The sequence below is a fragment of the Pezoporus occidentalis genome, unplaced genomic scaffold (assembly GCF_034315485.1).
Source record: "Pezoporus occidentalis ecotype Australia unplaced genomic scaffold, CSIRO_AGI_Poc_V1 ctg1, whole genome shotgun sequence".
Lineage (NCBI taxonomy): Eukaryota > Metazoa > Chordata > Aves > Psittaciformes > Psittacidae > Pezoporus > Pezoporus occidentalis.
In genome coordinates, this window is record NW_026912778.1 from 1,523,547 (window position 1) to 1,545,324 (window position 21,778).

At 40.2% G+C, this 21,778-nt stretch overlaps 1 protein-coding gene across 5 annotated transcripts in view; it reads left to right on the plus strand.

Moving 5' to 3' along the window:
• Positions 1-1,664: 1,664 nt before the first annotated feature.
• The window catches only part of RAPGEF2 (Rap guanine nucleotide exchange factor 2), a 197,861-nt gene continuing 177,747 nt past the window's right edge, over positions 1,665-21,778 (plus strand). For 4 of the 5 annotated variants that reach the window (XM_062609911.1, XM_062610068.1, XM_062609991.1 and 1 more), the window contains exon 1: positions 1,666-2,097. In XM_062609911.1, the coding sequence (XP_062465895.1) occupies positions 2,029-2,097 (69 nt within the window). In that variant the 5' untranslated portion in view covers positions 1,666-2,028. Of the gene's footprint in view, positions 2,098-21,778 lie in introns of all 5 variants that reach the window. The other variant, XM_062610149.1, reaches the window with a different exon arrangement.

Sequence of the window (21,778 nt, forward strand, 5' to 3'; positions counted from 1 at the left end):
TAGCACTCTGTGTTGGTAAGCTGAGCTTTAGAAAAGCTGGCACTTCCCTATAGCTGCAGGCCTGATTAATTTGAAGAAATTATACTCTCTGGATGATGAATGTGAGGCGTATTTAAAACTGTTATTTTTTAGGGCAAAGGACGGTACATTTTCAATCTGTTAGTTAAAAAAAAAACCTCCCTCATAAGGACTACTAATAAACACCAACAAGCAAGATGTAGCCAGGATGCGGAGCCCTCCCTAGTCTTTTCCCATGGTCTGCCCAGAATTATAGGTATTAGCCGCAAAAATATTTTGCTGACACATATGAGTGGGATTAGCCCAATGAGTTATCTTTGTTAATGAGCCATATCTAGAAATTCAGTAGGTTTAGTAGATTACTGTCTGACAGCGCAGCCTGAGAGCCATGTGCCTCTAAAAGCATGAGATTTTGTCTCCTGAGACCAGCAGCATGTGTTTTGTGAGGGAAAAAATGGTTATCCCCGTGATTTTTCACAAATAAAAAATACAAATCAAAAATTACACTACCTTAATTGTGATTAAAATGCGCAAACCCCTGCTAGTGACTGGAAATCAAACAGATTTCTTACTGTTGACATTATTTACATTGTGTGATCTGTATCAGCAAAGGGTACACATCGCTTGCAAAAGCAAATACATTAGTAGTGTTACATGGCTGTTAATGACATATTTAAAAATACTTCCATAATGCGTATTTGTCAAGCTGCTGTTGAGACACGCTCATTGTGGTCGTAAACAAAGAAAATCAGCCATGTCGCAAGACCTTTATCCTTTACAAACTTCAGTTCATGTGAGAAGAATGCTTAGAGGGGACCTTATTGCTCTCTACAGCTACCTGAAAGGAGGTATAGTGGGGTGAGTGTCAGTCTCCTCTCCCAGGTGACAAGAGATGGGGCAAGAGGAAATGGCCTCAAGCTGCGCCAGGGGAGGTTTAGATTGGATATTAGGAAACATTTCTTTACCAAAAGGGTGATCAGGCATTGGAACAGGCTGCCCAGGGAAGCGGTGGAATCACTGTCCCTGGAAGCATTCACAAACCCTGTAGACGCTGCCCTTACTGACGTGGTTTAGTGGTGGACTTGGCAGTGCTGTGGTAATGGCTGGATTTGATGATCTTAAAGGTTTTTTCCAACCTAGTTTACTAGATTCTATTCTATTCAAGTCTAGTTTAGTCCATTCTACACTCCCAGAATAGCGTTGAATTAAGGATTTCACACTCTTCCTTTCCTCATTTTCATCCCATATAGCAACGAGCGAGGGGACAGCCGGCTGCTGGCGATCACTTTTGAGGACAACAGGTGGCCTCCCCAAAGCACTAGATCCAGCCGATGAAGTCTTTATTGTTTCGGTTTGTTTTTTTTTCCACGTCCTCACCAATACCCGCAGGGTGCATCACCGGAGCCGTGCTGATGCGCGTCCCTCGGGGCGATGGCCACAGCCGGTCAGTCTGCTTTATTTTGGGCTTAACGACAGGGATGGCTTCGGTTTGTGGGGAAGGATGCTGAGGCATCGCTGTCTGGGGGGGGGGGCGGGTCGCTGGGGGACGCGGCCGGCGGGGGTCGCCCCGCCGGCCGCGTCCCCCAGCGACCCGCCCCCCCCGTCCCGCCCCGCCCCGTCGCCGCTCCTCCTCCCCGAGCCAGCAACTTCCCCGTTGCCGAGGTGGGCGCGGAGCCCCCCATCAGCCCGGATGGGAGGAGGAAGCGGCGAGAGGCGGCGACGGTGCCCGGGGGGATGCGGCGGAGTGGGCCGGCGGGGCGCGTAGAGCCGGTTACAGAGGGAGCGCCGAGCTGTTGTCGCCTCCGCCGCTGCTACCGGCGGGGCTCGGCCGCCGCCTCTTAGTCCAGGCGGCGGCGCTGCTGAGCCCGCGGAGCCTCCGCGCCGCCCCTTCGCCCAGCGCTCCGGCCGCGCAGCCCGCAGCGCCAGGCCGCGGCCGGCCCTCCCCCATCACCTCCCCGGGCGGCGGCTGCGAAGCCCGGGCAGGCGGCGGCGGGAGGCAGGAGGAGCGCGATGGCGTCCTACGTGGATAACAGCTTCCGCCAGGCGGTGATGAAGAACCCGGCGGAGAGGAGCCCCCAGGTAGGCGGACCCTTCCCCCGGACCCCGCGGCGCCCTCCGGACAGGGGGGTGCGTGTGTGTTTAAACCCAGGAGCCCCGTGGCCCTGGGGGGCAGAGCGGCCCCGTCGCGGGTTTCACCGCAGAGCCCCCAGCGCTGAATTCCCGGGTGGCAAGCTCCCGCTTAGGGGAGGAAGACAGTAACGCCAACAACTTTCCTTCAGCTCCCAATTTTTTTGGGGGGGGAAGGGAGAGAGGGAAACGCCAGCTGAGTTGATTTTTAAGGTTGCTTCCGGTAAAAGGGAAAATGTGCCCAGAGTATGATTTTTGGGGTGTTTTTTTTTGTTGTTGTTTTGTTATTACCCCGCAGAACGCTGCGGCTCTGGGTTTGAATTCACTCCTTACTTTTACATAGCTGGCTGGAGCTGGCAGCGCCGTTTCATAATGTTGGGGCTGAGGTCAGTGGTATTCTTGGCAAGTCCTTGCTCTTCAAAGTAGGGTGAAATCCTTACACAATGGCACCAGGCAGGGATTTTTTAGATACCTGCGTTGGGCTCCTGGAGCCCTCTTTGTCGGAGGAGTGCATGAGTCGAAGCAGTTTGTAAGTGTAATCGCGCTTTGAGGGACTAAGAAAGGTTAAATTGGGGACTGGAGTGTGTACAGAAACGTTTTGACTTAACATGACCTGAAAAACAACTAAACTGAATGAGTTCCTTCTGCTACCGGATGGTTGCTGCAGTGGCTGCTGCTGCCAACTGTCTAAAGACTAATAAGCTTTACACTGATCCCCGCATCAAGCCGCGGTTCAATAGCTAATGATACAAGGAGTTACTTTGCTTGGAGTTGTAATGCCATCTGTCCTATTTTCTAAAGGCTTGTCCTGCTCTCTGAGCAGTGGCTCTGTTCTGGTTTTGGGGAAGAGATGGCATTACTGATTATTTTGGCAGGCGGCTGATTGGCTGGTGGCATTTTCAAATTGGGGGCAAAGAGGAAACCTTGGCTTTCGGTCGGCACCCATAAGTCATTCTTTCTACTATGGATACGTCATTGTGGTAATGTTATTTTTATCCTCATGCTCATGGAATATGTGTGAGACAATAAAAACTCCCATGGAAAAATATGCTGACTGCATAGGCATTGTATTTAGTGTGTCTTTTGCATTTCTTGCCTTTTTTCTATTTTTATTTTTTAAATGTAAAAAAAAAAAAACAAAAAAGAAAAGCTGCTTTCTGGAATGTGTTTTCGTGGTGCTAAAGTTGTTTCTCTGTCCTTGTTTGACCCTTTCCAAGTGTCTGTTTGCCTTCAGTGCTGGACCCAGCCCTTTTGTGTGTTGTGAAAGCTGAAGGAGGCCAAGTGTTCTCCCCTGGGAAGCACAGTCTCTGCAAACTTGTAGCTAGGTGCCTTGCTTTGGTAGAGCAGTAAATTCCAACCAGGGGAGCCTGCCAGCAGTGTCCGGCCTCCCGAGATGGTTATCAAAGGATGGCTGGGGGTTTGGGAGGAGTGACACTGGCAGATGCTCAGGAACCAGTTGGTCAGGTAGTGGGGCCACCGGACTGGGCTTAGGGGGATGACGATTTCCCCCTGACGTGAACTGTGCCATGTGAACTGTTAAAGTTTCTCCTGTCTTTGCCTGTCGGCCCTGCTCTTTAGCAGGGATAACAAAATGAGAAAGGGGGCAGAAAGTAAGAAATGACGCAGTGAAGAAACTGGCCCGAATGCAGGGATAAAGCCGGTGTGAAGGGCATGGAGCAGAGAGCTAAATCAGGAACACTGGGAGCTGAGTTTAATGCTGTTAAAACTTCCAGAATCAGCAGACTGGAAGCCTGCTGTGGCAATCGCCACAGGAAAAGAAACCCACCCTTAAATCCACGAAACAGAGAGTGGCCAAAATAATTTGCAAATAAGACCAGATCTGTGGGAAACATAGCATGTTGTTAGCCCTGGAAATACTTGAAACCAGTGGTCAGGCTTGCCTTCCTGTTGCTGCTAGGAGAGCAGAGCTTGCAGCAGAGAACTTGGTTGGCGTTTTTGTGGACGGCTCATGGTGGATTGTGTGCATTCAGGAGTTTTCTGACATGCTGGTTCTCTGTTCTGGAAATTCAGTTTTATTTTACAACAGTAATGGAATTTGAAAGAAATATCCTTGTGCATATCTGCTTTCAGTCATTAAGTAAAATTAAAAATGATGTTTATGTAGAAAGACACAAAGGCTTTGTTTATCCTTCCTCCCTTAAAGTAACTTTTTATTGTCTTTTTACTTGTATTTTCCTTTCTTTGCTATGCTATCTCATAAAAATAGTTCTTAATTCTGGCTTTTGTGAAGTCATGAGATATCTTTAAAGTTGAGAGAGTCAACTTAAAGTTGGGAAGAGAAAATATATTTATCATATTCATGTCAGTACAAGAGATAACAAGACAAGTGTGTTAGTAGTGTATTTGCTGGTTTACTTGTGTTAACAGAGTCATTGTGGCTCAGCTTCTCCCAAATTACAAGGAGGCGAATATGCATTTAACATTACTATTCACCCTGGATTGTCATGGTGCAAATTTGGCAAAATGACTTCACTGCAGGCTCTAGAAGAGGAGTGACAGTAGGACAGCAAGCCCGTATTTGTATGTACAGCTTTGAGGAGTGCCAGATCTGATGCTCATTGTCAAAGAAAGCAAACTTAGCTTTGCATGACTTTCTGCAGTGCAAGAGTCTCTCAGTGATTTTGGGCTGGACTGATTTTTATGTCTTGGGGGGGTGGTGGTAGGTAAACAGCGTGTTCTGCAGTTGCCTTGGAAAATCTTCAGCTCCATATCTCTTTCGTGTGTGCTGGCTTACAGAGTTTTTCTGAGTTCTGTGAATTACAGCTCAACATTCCACCGACTAAAGAAGCTCAAAAATAAAAAAGAATATGGCCTGTACTTTACCATGCCTGTTGTGTAAGAGAGCTCTGCTCTTTAATTGCTTTATTAAACTATTCATTTTCCCTTTGAAGACATGAACTAGGAAGTTAATTTAACTACTTTGGGGAATCTAACTTCTGTATGTTCATAAATTACAAATGGTTTTATGCCCTTAAGCTGTGACTAATAGCATTGTATTTTTTTTTTTTCCTCCAAACATCATTTTATATGAACTATTACAGCTTTAAGTCTTTTCAAAACAAGTTCTTATTGGTGTCATAGGCCATTTTAGAAAGCGTGCAGTTTTATACTGGTGTAGCTTAATCTGGGCTGTTTTTGTTTTCAAACAAGAGAAACTGAGCCTTAATCTCTTTCTTTATCCTAACAACTCATTTGCATGGCATGGTATGCGAATAACTAGTTACCTCAGAAACTGCGCATACTGGCTCACTGTTTTCATGCCACGTAGTGACGTCTGCAGGAAGAAATTTTTTTAATGTATGCTTTATATGTGTTATGTGCCTAAGGTTTTCTTCTGGAAACTGCTGGTGTGGTGTGTCAAGGCAGTTCAGTTCGGTAGTAATGAGTAGCGGAGAGGCAGCAGCGTTGGACCACATCTTAGGGGGAGAAATGTACAGTAGCCCTTAGTTTGATACTAATGCGTCATTTAATGTCAGAACACATCTAAACAGGATGCTGCTGTTGAGCAGATATTCCCTTCTCAAGCACTTGAGAGGAACAATGGTTTAATTATAGGATGTACCTATGCTTTTTCCAAATAAACTTTCAGCTTGTTCCCCAGTTGTGTTATTTTTATACTTGTAATGATGGCATGATTGTGTGCAGTCTTCAGATAAGCCAGAAATTAACATTTCCTTCTTGCTGTAGTGATCTCTTAGCAAATAAATACCAGGCTATTTTCATGGGATCATAGAAAATCAGCATTTTCGTGTGTAAAGATTTATACTTAGTCTTTAAATTCAGGCTTACTGTGTGTTTGTGTATCAAATAAACCAGAAGACTACAATTATCTTTCAAAAGAGCTTATTTGCGATTTCTTTCATTTAGAAAACAAATACATATTGGAGCTTGGGTTTTGCTTTCAGATTTTCTTCGCTGTTGGCATGCTACCATGTTACCATCTTTTTGATACTAGTATTTAAAGAGGAAGCTAGCACCTGCTATGGTGCTTCTAACAGCAGTATAATGCTGAGAAGTGTTTCTGTTGCTAAATTCTCCTGCTGGTTCTCCATGGCCCTGAAAAGTGAAGGACTGTGACAGCTGATGCCTGGTATTTGGCTGTGTTACATGGTTATAATGGTCTTTCCATCCTGCATCTCAGGGCTTTGTAATGTGGTTATTCAGGAGTAGCTTTAGTTTGCGAGGTTTGATTTTTCTCTTTGTTGGGGGAAAGCCTATTTGGCCAATGAAATGAGATTGCAAACTGCACTTCCCATGGTGGTGTTCAGGCTTTCTGCTGTAAGTAATTCTGAGTGGGTGCATGAGCCTGTTAAGGTTTTGTGTTAGCATTGTGAGCATGGTTAGTAACACAGCTTAATGAAGAAAGGCTGTTGCAAGTTCTTGGTTCAGATAGTTTTGCTTGGCAGTTGGCTTGAAGTAAAGTGCTGCCATTAAGTTAGCTGTAAGGATAGTTGGTCTGAGCAAAAGTAGCCATCCCGATGCCTTGGGGCTTTGGAAACTTGTTCAGAATAGTTAACATCCCCAGGATGTGTCTGATGAACTGTGGTGTCTTTTGAGGTCTCTTGGGCTGTAAATGGGGAGATGCAACAGAACTAGTTCTAATAGACATGTATATGTAAATGTTAGTCTGTTTGCCCTTAACTGGGAGCATAAAAAATGAGAGTAACTCTTTGGAAAAGGTGAGACCTTTATCTGACAAAGCAAGTAATGTATTTGTTTAGAACAAAAATATTAGAGAATGTATTTTTGAAGTAAGTATGCTTTTTTTTGCTCTTATTGTATTTCCTCAAGCTGGTATTACTATGCAGCATAATTCCATGCCCAGCAAACTTAATTGCATGAATATATCTTTTTGTGGCTGATAAGTAAAACCAAAACCCCTTGAGTAGCTCAGATTTTCTTGCAACGTCTCTAATCTTACTCTGTCAAAATAGCCGTGGAATGTCAGATTCTGAACTTCCACCATCAATTTTCATTGTCTTCCCAAAACTAAGGGCATTTACTACAATGGGCTGCTCAGGATTCTGTTTCTCTTGAAAGAAACTACGTTTATTTCCCAGTCATTCTGTTGGAGGGTGCATTTTCCCATAGCTGTTCATATCTTTGTCACCAAGAGCTATGAGAATGGAAAGAACGTTGAATTTTTTTCTGCAGTAGCTCTCCCCTGTGATAGAGCTAGTACTTTCTCCACTGTTAGTAATATGAGTTTCACCAACACTTGCAAAGACCTTGGTGTGATCAGAAGGCCTTCACCTATAGAGTAGAAATAGCTGATTTGAAACCTTGCCTTTAACACTTGCCTGCTTTCTCATGATGTCAGAACATTGCAGCTTGGTTAGCTGTACGTATCTGAGACAATTTGAAACTAGGTAACTTGGAAAGTGAGGGTTTAGCACTGATAAGCTCCGTGTAATTTCCTACTTGATTAATTATCTGTTTGGTAGAGTTTGCTTTTGATTTCTGCTCTGCTGTGGCTGCAGAAGTGTTTGCACTAGGTTCAGGGTGGGTAAGTTCCTGTGAGCTGTGAGCGTGCTTTTGACAGCCTTGTAGACATATGCTCTTGCACTTAAAAGTTGGGAGCATAATGAACCTTGCTTTGCCATGGCAGTCTTGCCTAGGAAAGTTGCTGAAGGGAGCAATGCTGAACCTGAAGTCCAGGGATCTTCTGCTCAGCCTAAGCTTTTGTTTTTAGTCTACTTGCCTCTTAATGTGCTGTTCTGATGTGTGTGCCTGTTACCCTCAGTGGTGCAGAAGGGACATTACCATCCCACCTGCCCTCATGCACTCCTTTGAGCCAGGGGGTACCCAGTGATGCTGCTGAGGAGTCAAAAGTAGAGGAGGGTTATTGCAAGGCAAAACTGATTGCCATGGCTAGGCTTTTGCTTACACTAATAACAGTAATAAGCAAAATAATTTGTTTAACTTCTTATACAAAAAAGATTGATAGTTTGTTCTTGTCTTGTGTATGAAAGTGTAGACCAGCAAATGTAAATGACACACAAGCATTTTCCCAAAGTCATGTTTTTCTTTAGTAGGAGGATGCAGTGTTCCATATGTTTTCAGGTTATTCGCGGAAAACATTTTGTATCTAAAAAAAAAAAAAAAATTTAAATATAATATCTGAAGATGCTTCATTTATGTCATGCTTGTTACCATACAGGTTAGCAAAGCTTTTGTGAAAGCAGTTATTGTTTCTTAAATTCTATTGTTTTTTATGTATGCTTAAAAGTCTTTAAAAGCCTTCATGCTTACGCATTTTATTGAGTTGTAGCTACTAATTCACTCTGATGAATTGCTGATCTGAGTTTGGTAACTTTTTTTTCCCTAAATCAGAATGTGCTACTTAATCTGTTGGCATGTTTCAAGAATAACCATATGTATACTGAACAGTCATTGTAAGAACTTTGACTTCCTCATTGAGGGTTTTTTTGTATCCTCATGAGAAAATATATTTTGGCTTGTGTTTTGGGAACTTTCCCACAGTAGGAGATCTAATTTTTGCGAGGTATTGTTTGGGAATTGAAAAGGAGCGCTGGCAGAAAGATAGCTCTACAAAGATTCTTTGTGAAGGGCAGCTGAGCCTGTGTGCCTTGTTCACTGCAGCCAGTGTTGCAGATTTAATTTGCTGGATATATTTTTCTTGAAGGGGTACATTTGAATAAGTCTGGAAATGGAAGTGGTCTCTGCTTCCCTTTTTCCGAAGTTGGTGAAGTTGACCACTTTTCTTGAAAAGGGAGAGAGAGGAGCCCTACTGCAGTACTTTTCTTGCAGCTTTGGTTTGGAGTTAAAATTAGCTATTTGTTCTCTCTGCGTATCTCTGGTATGCCCATATATCTGTAGATGTATTTCTTTGTGTACCTCTGTCTTGTCTGACCTGAGTAAAAGTGAATTGATGTTTGATTTTGAGCAGTTCTAAGGAATTCTGGCCAGCAATAATGAGCAGCATACATATTGTTACCTGATCAAAACACTGAAGGAATAAGATAAGGTTAAAACATGTAGAAGTTCTTAGGGAAACAAAAAAAAAAGGCATGGGCTTACTTTTCAGCACTGATAAAAATTGAAGGAATTTTCCTGTATTACTATTTCTACGGATAGCAAGGTTTCTCCGTTTTTCTCTTATTTGTATGTACTCTGATAAGCACAAGCCACGCTATGAAATTGTATCTGATATCAGTGTAAATTGCCTGGGAAAGGGTGTTAAGTTTCATGGAAGACACGTTGGTCAAGCATGCCTGTTTTGGCTGTCTTTATCAGGCTGTTTGTTTCTGTTTGATAGCTTTTTGTATGTCTTAAAATGAAAATAAACTTGGCTTAATAAATAAAAACATTTATTTCAGTTATTCAAGGTTTCCAAAGGGAAAGATGGATCATGTTCCCTGCGGGATGGTGCTTTAAAATTTTCCGTTCTGTTAGTTTTGGTTTTGGGTTTGTTGTTTTGTGTTTTTTAGTTTGTATTTGCAGTTCTGTATTTTGAAGGGTACTCTTGTCCCCCATCTTTATTTTACTTTTTCTGTAACTGGGGGGGGAAATATTGGTAAAGTCTTTTCCATTTGAAGTTAGTCATTCGGACTACTTGTCCTGTTAACCAAAACAGGCGTGAGATAGGATGTTATGCAAATGTGATTTGTAAGCTGGGATGGGAAAACAAAGCTGTACCACCGATATAGTTGGTTGAAGCTTCTCTTGAGATTTGACCTGCTGCAACTGAAGGCTAAATCTTTCGTGGTACATTGTATTTTTCCAGCAGCAAAGCTCGTTCGACAGCTTTGTTTCCTATGCTGATGTTCTCTGCTGCCTCATTGGGCTTATCTGTTTGTGAGGCTACAATGTAAACAGGATAAGTGATACAATCTTGTTAGCTGAACAAAAGTAAAGTGATTTATTTTCAAGAGGTGGTGTGTGAGAGTTTTTTCTTTCTAAAAATCAAAGTGAGTCAATCTGGTTTAGATTATGACTCCAAATGTCAGCCTCCGTACAGCTGAAGGTGTGAAGACTTGTGCTACAAGATTGTAGAGAATAAATGCTTATGATTGTGTGTAGGAACTTTTGAAACAGCTTAACCTCCCCCAGAGAGTATATGGTGCTCCATTTTCAAACACTATCTTGAAGTATAAAAAAACCCAAAACTGTAGATGGGTTTTTTTCCCCGATGCACTTCCTAAAATGAGGATTCTTGAGAGAGGAGTCTTCCATTTTTGTTTGTTTTGAGGATTAGCATCAGAGGAAAATTTTGTAATAAGTATCTAGCTCTAAATTTTTTTCTCCATTATAATATAGTAATGGTAAGAAACCTGGGTAGTAACACTACCTTTGCATGCACTGAAGTGGGTGGATCAGAGATGATAAGGCCTGATGTATTTTTCTGTTGCTAATACAAAATCTTGACTGTATTTATGTTGCTTTGTTGTACAGTAGCTGAAAAATGGATGCTGGTGGGCTGTCTTCCTTGGGGCTGGGGGAAGCGAGGATGGGAAGTGAAATTTAATGTTGCTGAGGTATGCAAATCTTGTTGAGGTATCTGAAATCTATTGGGACATACCTAAAATATGTACCCTAAAATGTTTTTGTTTTGACTGAGATAAGTGCTTAATATTGTCAGGAAACCATTCCCTCACCCGCACAGAACATTTTCTCAAAACACGTAATCTTGCTGAAATCAGTAGCATGCTGCAGTTGTGTGAGTAGGCAGCACTCACTTCAATGGCTGTGTGGCTTTCCACTGTTTGTCAAACGATATATCAGAATACACAACACATGCAGTAGTAAATATTTAGATACGTTTTGAAGGGAGAGTTCAATATTACAGATTCCTTTGTGTCTTATTGTCAGTGTTACTATGGGTGTTTAAACTGTCCTCCCTCAGCTGTGCAGTGGGCAGAACAGTGATGCTGAGGCAGATACAGTACCCAATCACTTACCCATTTGTGTGCTGTAGCTCCTTCAGTTTTTGAAGGTGGCATAGCTATAATAATAAAAAAGTGCACTTTTATTTTGATAGCTGCATCAATATGTTGAAGTCATGATATTTTACTACCTTTATGTAGGATGGTACGTGTGATAGTGTTGAAATAGCTTTGAACTTTCTAAGTTAACATCTGCAAAATCAGAGTGTTGTTAAAATGTATTAAGTTGTATCGAGGACGAGCAGGCCCCGCGGCAGAGGAGATGATGCTATTAAAATATCTTTGGATTCTGTGACAGCTGATTACAAACTGTTGCTATTAAAAAATAAGAGGAAAGGGGCTGACTGTGCCCCTACTGACAGTCCTGATGGAGAGCTCTGCCTGTGGAATCGTTCCTTGACTCAGGAGGAACCAGGGTCCGAAAAGATTAAAAAACTAGAAGAAAAATGCAGATGCAGGTGCTGCTGAAGCAGAATATGTGACAAAGATGTTCTGTGTCTTTGGGCTTTTTATCCCACTTGCTAAACTCATAAGATGCTGAAAGCTGAAATGGTATAGTCATTCTTGATGCGTGCTGTGATGTGCTGTTGAGGGTGGTTAAGGACTGGAAGCTTCTCTAGTGAAGGTAGTAAGTGGCCCATCAATTTAAATTACATTAGTACTGTTGCTTGTAAAGCACTAATTTAGCTTGTGGATGAAATACAGTTTGATTGTATAGGTTCCTTTTTTGCTGTAGTCTCAAAGGAACAAGTGGTATCTTAGGAAAACAAATGGTATAGTTCATGGAGGATTCTCTGTCTGAGTATGAAGCAAGAAGTGAGATTTTTGCACTGGTTAATGATGAATCCTGGTCAGGTGGACTCTCTCTAAACCCTTCTTTATTAGTGCAGTAGCTAAGTAGTTTGAATATATTCCCTGCTAAGGAGGTATTAATGAGCAGAAAGTAAACACAGTGAGGCAGTTTTCACTCTGAATTATGGAAAGGTACTTGTGAAGGTCTCAGTCTGAGTTGCATTTCATGTTCTCTGTCAATCTGTGGTACGCATTACTAGATAGTACATCAAATTAATTGGGGGTCTACAATGTATTTATTGCATAAAGCACAAAAAACTGGACCTCTGGGTGAATAGCACACAGTGGTCTGATCTGAAGACTGAAGTGTTTCACATGCACCATAGGTATGGAAATACAAGTGGCTTTGCAAGCTACATACATGCTGACCAGGAACATGCGCTTGCTGGAATGAGGGTAATTGAGTTTCCATCTTTGTCACGGCTTCTCTGTTACTGTTGAAAGCTGCTAATTGGTGCTGATGCCTTGTTTTAATTCACGATGATTTAGTTAAAAAATGCCAACTCCTTAGTCATAGGCCACTGAACAACTGTCAGATGGCAACACAACTCCAGCTCAGCTATTAAAAATGATCTGAGGTAACAACATCAAGGGAAAGATGATAGTTGTTATTGTTGTTGCAGATATTTGCCAAGGTGGAGGAGAGGAGTGTAATCCATTTCAGCCGTATTTCAGGTAGCTGTCTTTTTTAGTGCTATTAGATTCTATTAACTGAGTATTGATGGATAGCTGGTCTCCACTGTTCCTAAATACTCTTTTAAGAAGCTTATAAGGCTCTCTTATTTAAGATGACTTTCTGAGTATTGCTTTAGTAGTCAGAAAACTTCTAGACTATTGGATATTGCTAGAAAATATGATTGTGTATGTGACATGGTGGTGTGTAAATGCTTTGTTAGCTTTGTAAAGCAGTTCCAAGTACCTGGAGTAAAGAAATCTGAGGTTTGAGGTAGGATACTTCTTTTTGATCCATGTGGGAAGATGGTGCTTTTCTGAATGCCCAGGTGAATTATTAATCCTCTTAGCATTCCTCCTTTCTTGTAGTTGTTTTTTGTACCTAGCCTTGTGTTGTTGTTTAACCTTTGTTTTACTAATTTGATGTCTTGTAATTTCTCCTTTCTAAACTTCCATTGGTAGTGCTTTTTGAATTCTGTGCCTTAAAGTAATATCTTCAGGTATTTTTCTTACTAGGAAAGCATTTGGAAAAAAATAGCAGGGTGGTTTTGGCTAATACTTTCATTCACATATATTGATTTCTTCATACAAATGAAGAAGTAAACTCTTAATTTATAAATTGCAGTGCGGTTTATGTTATACAAGTTATTGTCCACTTACAAAACAAAAAGTACAAATACTCTCAGTATATCCTCACTGGAGTTGATGCACGTCAAATTTCTAACTTTTAGGTCAATGAATTAGCATTGCTGTTTAAGGTCTAATGTTCTTATGTGGGTGAGTATGCTATGTGAATTCAAATGTAAAAAGAAAATAATGGCGCTTTCTTACAGTCCATTTTGGCTTGATAGTTAACGAACATTTAGCCATGACGAGAGTAATGTGGCTTATAGTGACACAACCTACATAAACCCAGTTGGATTTGCTGTTGACATTGGCCCACATTCCAGCGTACTAGTTACCTTACATTTCTTTTGAACAAAGGAGGTTTGTTTGAAGCAGGTGCTCTAATGGTTACTCCAGCCTTCATGCATAGCTTTTAGGTGAAGTATTACTTGTGTTAGCATCTTAGTTTATTATGTGAGGTTTCTGTTAAAAAAAGTGCCATCTTGGCTATAGCTTCATGATGTTTACTGCCTCTTATGTTGCTGTTTATTTTTAGAGTGTGGTTGTCACAATTTGTCAGCCAAAAACTGGCCTGTCATCTCTGCTGTTAGCTGATGAAGTGCTGTTCCCTAGATGACTCTTTTAAACTACATGTAATGGATTATTACATATCCTCTTTGTTCCAGGGTAGTCTTAGTTTCAGTAGTAAATAAGGCATCTAGAACTTGCCAACTTTGCAAAACTCATAAGGAAAGTGTTGGAAAAAAATTAGACTCTCTTATTAAGCATTGCAATCATAGCATAATGTTTTAAACTCAATGAATGTGCTAAAATGGTTTTGAGACTCTGTGGTAAGTTGCCCGAGTGTCTCAAAAGGTTTGAGTGCTATTTATGAATATTAGTGAAGAATATTTCTAAATAAGTTGTAAAATGAGCCAGGACATAACGAAGAAATAGCAGGACCACCATCTGGGCTGGTAAGACATGGCTACTTACACACTCCGCGTTGCTTTGGGAAAACAATATCAGGATTTCTTTTAAAGAAGAAGGAAAGTTCTGCTTTAGACAAGTGACATCCGATATCTTACTTGATTTCTTTTCCTGTTTCTTCTATTTATAGATGCCTTGAGTTTGGGATTTATCTGAAAGCTAAGGTCAGGAAGTGCTGTCCTCCAAAAATGCTACTTGTTGTGGTTTTCTGGCATGTTGTCTCCCCTCTCCTTCCCAAAAGGCACTGTACAGAAAGTATTTTTCCACAATGAAACACAGATCCTCAGCTCTGCAGATTTCATACTCTGGCTGCTTCACCTCTACAAAATGGAACCTTTAAATCATCTCTCGATGTTTATATCAGTTATACGACTGTTTAATATGCAAAAGCCAGTAACCACTTTAGTTTGAATTATTACTACTTTGAATAGAGTCTGTGTGGGTTGGAATATGGAGGCAGAGGAACATAGGCTGCATCCGATTTGGTTTGACTTACTTCCCATGTGGATTTTTAGATGACCTTAGTGACTTTGTTTCAGACAGGAGTACTCGTGCATGTTGAGGAGATACTCATCCGTTCCCTGTGCTTCCACCGACCGTTTAAGGTCATGGAGGACCTTAAATGTGAAAGGTCTCTCAGACCTTGGAGGTGCTAAGAATAACATGCGCATGGTCATGAAATGCATCATATTTTTTGAGAGTTCTGGTGTGTGGAAGAGGTTCTCCCCAGCTGGCAAACAAAAAGCAATTACTTAAATCAGTCCTCTGAGAAAGCATGGCAATTTTGAGGGCAGCAAAAATGTGGGAGTCAATGGGTGCTTTTGGCTAAATAAGTGGTTTTGTAGTAGTTGGGGTTCAGTGCAAGGTTTTAAATTCAGGATTGATCTCTCATAAACAGCCTTGTTTAGTTATTAAAGTTCACAGTATTGTTTATGCAGCAGAGCAACTGAACTTGTACAAGGCTTGTGCTATGACCACTTATAGCAAGTGCTTTTGAGGAATAGCTATATGCAGTAAACTAAATTGCATTTAGAATTAGGACTATCAACAGTAGTTGAACATTTTGTTTAACTTCAGATTCGTGTATCTGGCTGTTGTATAACTTTTTATAATGGGTCTGATTTGTGTTTAGTACTTCGCATTTAGTTTGAGAGACTTTGCAATCTGTTGTCTTGAACGTGTTTCAAGAAAACAGATTGTGGGTTTAATTGTCACTGTTTAACGATCTCATCCTCAGTGTGCAGTGTCAGTTGAAAGAGGCTTATGAAACCAGCTCAGTATGTCTGATATTTTCTTAGCTGTTGAAATTCAAAGTACTGACCAGACTGTTTTAAATTTCTTCCAAAAAGTAGTTTGGCATTTGTTAAGAAACAACTACAAACAAAATCTTTTTCTATGTTCACCTTCTTTCTAATCTTCTTGGTGCCCTGATAATTGGTTATCAACTTTTAGTTCTGTATTTAACTGAGAGATGGGACAAAAACCCAAGTGTCATTTTGAGGTGAGTCCCAGTGCTTAGAAGGCTTGTGAAGTGTTGGGGCCTTGCTCATTTTTCCTTGGCCAAAATCTTCCATAAACTCTGCAGATGGAGAGTAGCTTGTATGTTTGCAGAACTTTTCATTTGCTTTCAAACAGTCACCATAATAATTAGTTTTCTTTTATGTTTTGCTTTTCTTCCTGACTGCTTACTCTGTAAAGTAACAGGGACCTACAGTTAAGACAGAAAAAGCCTTTAACATCTACTGACTTCTGTGTCTTCCAGTGGTGAAATGTAAAGGGGTGCTAAGCATCTTTTTGGGTGCTTTGCTGTCTGCTGAAAGCTAGCTGTGAAACCTTTGGAATCGTGTTGCATGTTAAAATGAGTAGTTTTGTGCTTAGCTGAATGAGTTGAATTGGTAGCTGTAAGGTAAGGAAAGAGGACATGTGTTGAGTGCGAAGATGATCCTTTTTTGCATCCACTAACTCAGTTTCTTAGTTTAGTATATGAATGCCCTCTAAATGTCACAACGGACATGTACCTTTCAAGATGGATGTGGTTTTTTGTTTTATCTTGGATTTTTTTTATTTTTTTATTTTTTTTTTTCTTCAGGAGAAAATGACAAAGTAGAGGCTGTAAGAAGTTATAAAAGCAAGATCTAGTTGTTGTGTAGGGGAGCCGTGACTGCTTTCAGTGACAGGCCATCAAACATGGTGTTCTGCAGGCAGCATAATGGTGTGCAGCAGCTGCTTCTTGATGTTGAGGCATTTCAGCCAATTCCAGCTTTAGGGATAGCATGGCCCTTGTGCTACCTGCATTGCAGCTGCTCTGGAAGGATAACCTGCTCAGAGTGTGCTTGCAAAAATTGCAGATGCTGCAGTCATGAGTCATTTAGAAAATTTTAGTTAGGAGCCTGCTGTTCAGGAGCGTACATTCACATACAGTAGCTTTTCAAACAGATTCCAACTTAATTCACTTATGATTGTTTAATTTGAGAATATTTAAAGGAAATTATTCCCGGAGATTTAATTCACCATTTTAGTTAATCTCCTGAGATCTGTGAAGAACTTGTTAAAGGCTTTTCCTGTAATACAGGGGAGGAAAAGAAAGGAGAAGGTGAGGGTGAGTAAGTAAGTCAAGTGTGAGAGCACCTGCTAACCAGAATATTGTCTTTTGATCTGAGATAAATACAGAAGATTAAGTGAGATGCTTCTAGGTAGGGGCAAGGTAGTGACCTGATAAAAAGCCAAATACAGAAAATACATTGGACTTCCATATTATACTGCCATCATCTAATTCTGTTTCCTGGATGAGCAGGAGGCTTTTTCCCTTTCTCCATTTGAGAATATCCTGATTAGTGTCAACTGTGACTTTATTTGTGTTTCTCTCTCTCCCCCCCCCCGCGCCCCTTTTTATTTTTTGGGGGGGGGTGGTATGTGTGTTTTGTTTTGTTTTTGTTTTGGCTGCTCTTCTTATTCTACTGTTTATTCTCCTTGTTCTTCTCATTCTCTTTGCAATTGAGGGCTTTTCTGTGTGTGGATCTTTATTTTGATTGGTTTGTGCTGCTAGGATTCAGCTTTCTGAAATTCCAAAACTATTCACTTTGGTAATGCATAATAGGAGAAAAATGCTTTAGGGGTAAAAGGGAATTCACTTTGTCATAAGCACTAAAGTGTCCTTGCTGTTTATGGACAGATTCCTTCCCCAACCTCAAAAAAAAGCCCTGTTATAAATCCCATATAGTGTCAAAATCCGAAGGATTTTGTTCAGCAGTTGCCCTGACATCTCTTAGTATGCTGGAATTTAAAAAAAAAGCAAAGCACTAGGATTATTTTTTTCCTTTTTAGTTACAAAATTTCTATTTTAATCAATAGTCTATGATTTACATTTGCTTTTTATTAAAAAATTGAGTTCCCAATAACAACAACCTGATACCAAAATGGCATGCATTAGAAATGGTTTCTGACTGTGTTTATGTTGAAAAAATTGTATTCAAACATCTGTTTACAGTTGGATAAAATCAAGAAAATGTCCTTGCTCTCCTGTGGGGTGTATGCGGTTTCTTTGGTTTTGTTCTATTTTACATTAAGGATAAATGATTTATGGCAACTGAAACCAGCGTAGCTACACAGAAATTGTATTGATTGGTAGCATGAAATGTTTGAAACAAAAGGAATATGCTCCAAATGTTCAGTTGTGGAGTGTTTTTTTTTGTTATTTTGTTCTCATTTTGATGTCGTGCTCCAGTTAACGTGAGTTGCAGTGATTTAATTTAGATTAACATTTCATAGTTATCCTCAGTTTCAACAAATAAGGAAAAAGGAGACAAAACTTCTCAACTTTGTGTGTAGGAGGACTGTAAATGAGTGTACGAATGGAGATGTACTTTCCAAATCAGTATATTTCATATTTGGGGTTGTGGGTAGCCAGTTGTCAGTTTTTCCTCTGGTCTGTTAAAATGCAATCTGGAAAATCAGCTGGCAAGTACATTATTCAAATGTTAAGCCACCTTTAAAAATACTGATGTCATCCAGAATGAAGTACTAATTAATAACTTTTAGTGGAACCCTGAAGGTGTTTGGTTGGATTTTTAAATAGTTTTGAGAAATAAACTTTCTCATGCATTTTTCGTTAGCTGCTGCTTGTTTAGCACTTGACAAAGTAGTGGTGGGAAAAATTGTGGGTCTGGATACAAAGAGTACTTTTACAGTCAATATAAACTTAGAGTAAGAGTCAGAGGTATATTTTCACATGTGTAAGTGACTATTTTAATGCAAGACTATTTGCTCTCTATTGTCATTAGAGCTGGGACAACAAGCAGAAGACACGAGTGCCTTTTTTCCCAGCCAATTTAACTTCTTATAAATAAACTTTCTGGCATGGATTTTTGTGTCCAGTTTCTTTGAGCAGCACTGGAGGTTACAGTACTTCCAATGATAGTAATGTAGAGCAAAAACCTTTACGGTGTTTTATGACTGTACTGCACATCTGTAATTGCTACCCTGTGGACAGCTGAAAGACATTGCCTTTTTCACACGGCAGGTTTTTAAGGCTTTTCTGTTGATAGGATTGGTGGTAGGCTGCTGTTTGGAGGGACCTGAGAAGCATTTAAATTAGCTGGGTCATTAAAAAGTTAATTTTACCACAATAGCTTTATCTCTCAGGAAAGAATGTTTTTTGTGTATCTTCCAGTTATTTATGGATGACAAAAGCTGTTTCTGATACCCTGCAGTTGACTTGGTACATGAATGTGTAAGCATCATGCAATCTTCTGTAGCTAATTCAGTTAGAATGCATCCTTATGTTGGTTCTTAGGTCTCCATAATTAGCTTATGAAAATATTCAAAATTACAAAGATGTGATAAAAGCTTTCACCAGTCAAACTGAATAGTGACAAAAATGGTTATTACTGAAACTATCTTTGCAATCTGGAAGACTTAAGCAGACTTTTGTTAGGGAGCCTGCTACAGTTTCTAGTCACTTAACTTTCTCCTCCTGTGGTTAGGAGAGTCATTGTCATGGTTAGGCTGGTTGAGTCAAGGTGTGCTTGTAGACTTGGATATTGCTAATAGAAGTGGATGTTTTTTGTCTTTCCCAGATGAGATGCTTTGTGCCAAGTGAACACTGCTGCTGTGTAAGACTTTTATTGAAAGAAACGTCTGTATTTTATTTGTTTTCCTTCAAAATGAAGACAGCATCCCCAAACTCTGTAGAATACATTTTGTGTACAATTAATGTTTTTCCTTGTTAATATAACTTTTTCTTTCTAATGGAATATCCTCCAATATCCAAACCCAAGAAGGACAATTTGGTATCAGTATTTTGTCCTGTTTCTCTTAAAAGAAACTTAATGTTGCTTTACTGGGGGGCAAGAAGTGTTCATATGCAAACGAAATGTAATGGCCTGCTTGAAAATGTACTTTAGATCATATCTTATGAACAGGTGCTAATAGTTAAGAATAATATGGGCAATAATTACTGTCTTGGACAACTTGGAAGTATTAGCTGCAGGCATTTTGAAATGTTAATAACCTTCAGCCCACTAGTCCAGACGGTTCCTGAAGGCTGAGGGAGCTGTTAAATAATGAAGTGCAGTGATGTTCACCAGAAGCAGCCTAATAGCCAACAGAGTAGGTACTACTTTGTGTGACATTTTAACATGTAGTAGATGAGCATTAACCACTTTACCAGAATAATGCCTTTCTAAGAGCTTGGTAGTTTTTTTTAAAAGGCTAAGCCCCAGATGGGTAATACAGGAAAAGGAATGAAATAGAAGAGGATAGGAGGTCAGAGTATGTGGTGCATGTTTCCAGGTAGCTACTTTTTTCCCCACTGTTAACTGTCCCCTCCAGCCACTTGGCACTTGATTTGTGGTTCTTTAGAAAACATATTGTTTCATTTACCATAGTGGCTGGAGAAAGTAACTTTCAGAGGAAGGTTATATAAGGAGAAACTGGTGGACTTGAGCTTTTAGAAACTCAAACCATTGTTGTTTTTTTTGGCTTGAATACAACTGAGATAAGTTTTAAGGTAAGCTCATTAATTATAATTTACAGAAGCTAGTATGTGACTGTCTTTTATTGCTAAATAGCATGAAGTGCTTTTTCAGTGTGACCAGGTTTTTAACTTCCACTTTTTTGTTGTTTTTTTTTAAATCTTCCCCTCCACTATTTGTTGCTTTCATTCAGATTTGGGTAAAAATATGCTTTAACTGGAATCAGATTTTAGCACCTTCTTGATTTAAATGAACTGCTTTGGCCAAGCTGTTCATCCACTGACTTAATGACTCTAATGTCATACATAAATTCCATACAGTTCTGTGTGTGCAGGAGTTTCCCATGTCTGGACTGGGATACTCAGAAGGAAGTTAAATGTCAGCGATGCTTTCCTTTACAGCGCTACCAGCCTAACCTATGATCAGTTTTTGCACCACCAAAAATGCTTTTGATCCTGTCAAATACTCATTTTGTTCTGAGCAGTGGCATAAACTGTACTAGCAAAGCAGCTTTTGCAGTTGTCTCTGCTCGTGTCAGCTACGATTGACTGCCTTTGCCGGCTGTTCTTTTTATAGACCTGTCTGGGGAGAGAGGGAGTGTAGGAGTGATAATAACAGCTTTCATTTTCATGAAATTTAGTGAAGTGTTTGCAGTCTCCCTGATACCTTCCTGTGCAAGAATTACTTCACCAATGAATTAAATGACAGCTGAGCTAACTGATCTGCAGGTGTTCCTAAATTTTTGGATGTCTGATGTAGATAGGTGTGTGTCGTTTCACTGTGCTGCTATTCATAACAAACTGAGACAGACCTTTTTCCAATAGATTGAAAAAATAGGGTGCAACTCATTACTAACCTGTTTGCAGAGCAGAAATGGTGAGAGAAAAATGCTAAGATAATAAACACTGCTGTATGAAGCCATTGGGCAGATTGACTTAAAACTAAAGGTTGGACTACTGACTATTTCCTATTTCAGGACGGTGAGCAGGGGCATGGGATGGCTGAGTCTTTTGTAGCATTTCTGATTTCACTAGTCTAGCATATCTTTCAAAAATAAAGTGCTATTATTGTAAAGGTGGGGAGGAACCCATATGTTTGTGGTTGTGTGGTTTGAGGGGGAAGATAAAATTTTCCTGTGGGGAGACCAGATATACTTTTACTAAATGAATGAGATGAGCAAACTTTCTGTACTTTTATGCTTGGCTACAAAGCAGTGCTTACATGGGAAAAATCAGGAACTAGTTAACCTTTTTGTCACTTTTCATTGGTGATACAGTCTCTGTAAATACAAGTCTGATACTTCAGTTTTTTGTTGCTTAAAAAATTGGCTGGGACAATTTGGAATTGAAAGCAACACTGCTAATGTCAATTAAAACAAGCAACAGCTTAAAATTTTAATGCAGCATCCTTATATGAAGACCTATGTTTGTTCTTTCTTTGCTTAAAAACAAGCAAAGAAAAAGGATGGAAGTTATCCACGCTGGCATTGGTGGATACACTGCTAGCACTGCTTCAAAACAGAAGCAACATCCAAAATTAATACATGAAAGAAAACTTGAAAGTGTGAAGACAGTAAATAACACTTCAAGATCTCAACTCCCAATTTATTCTTTT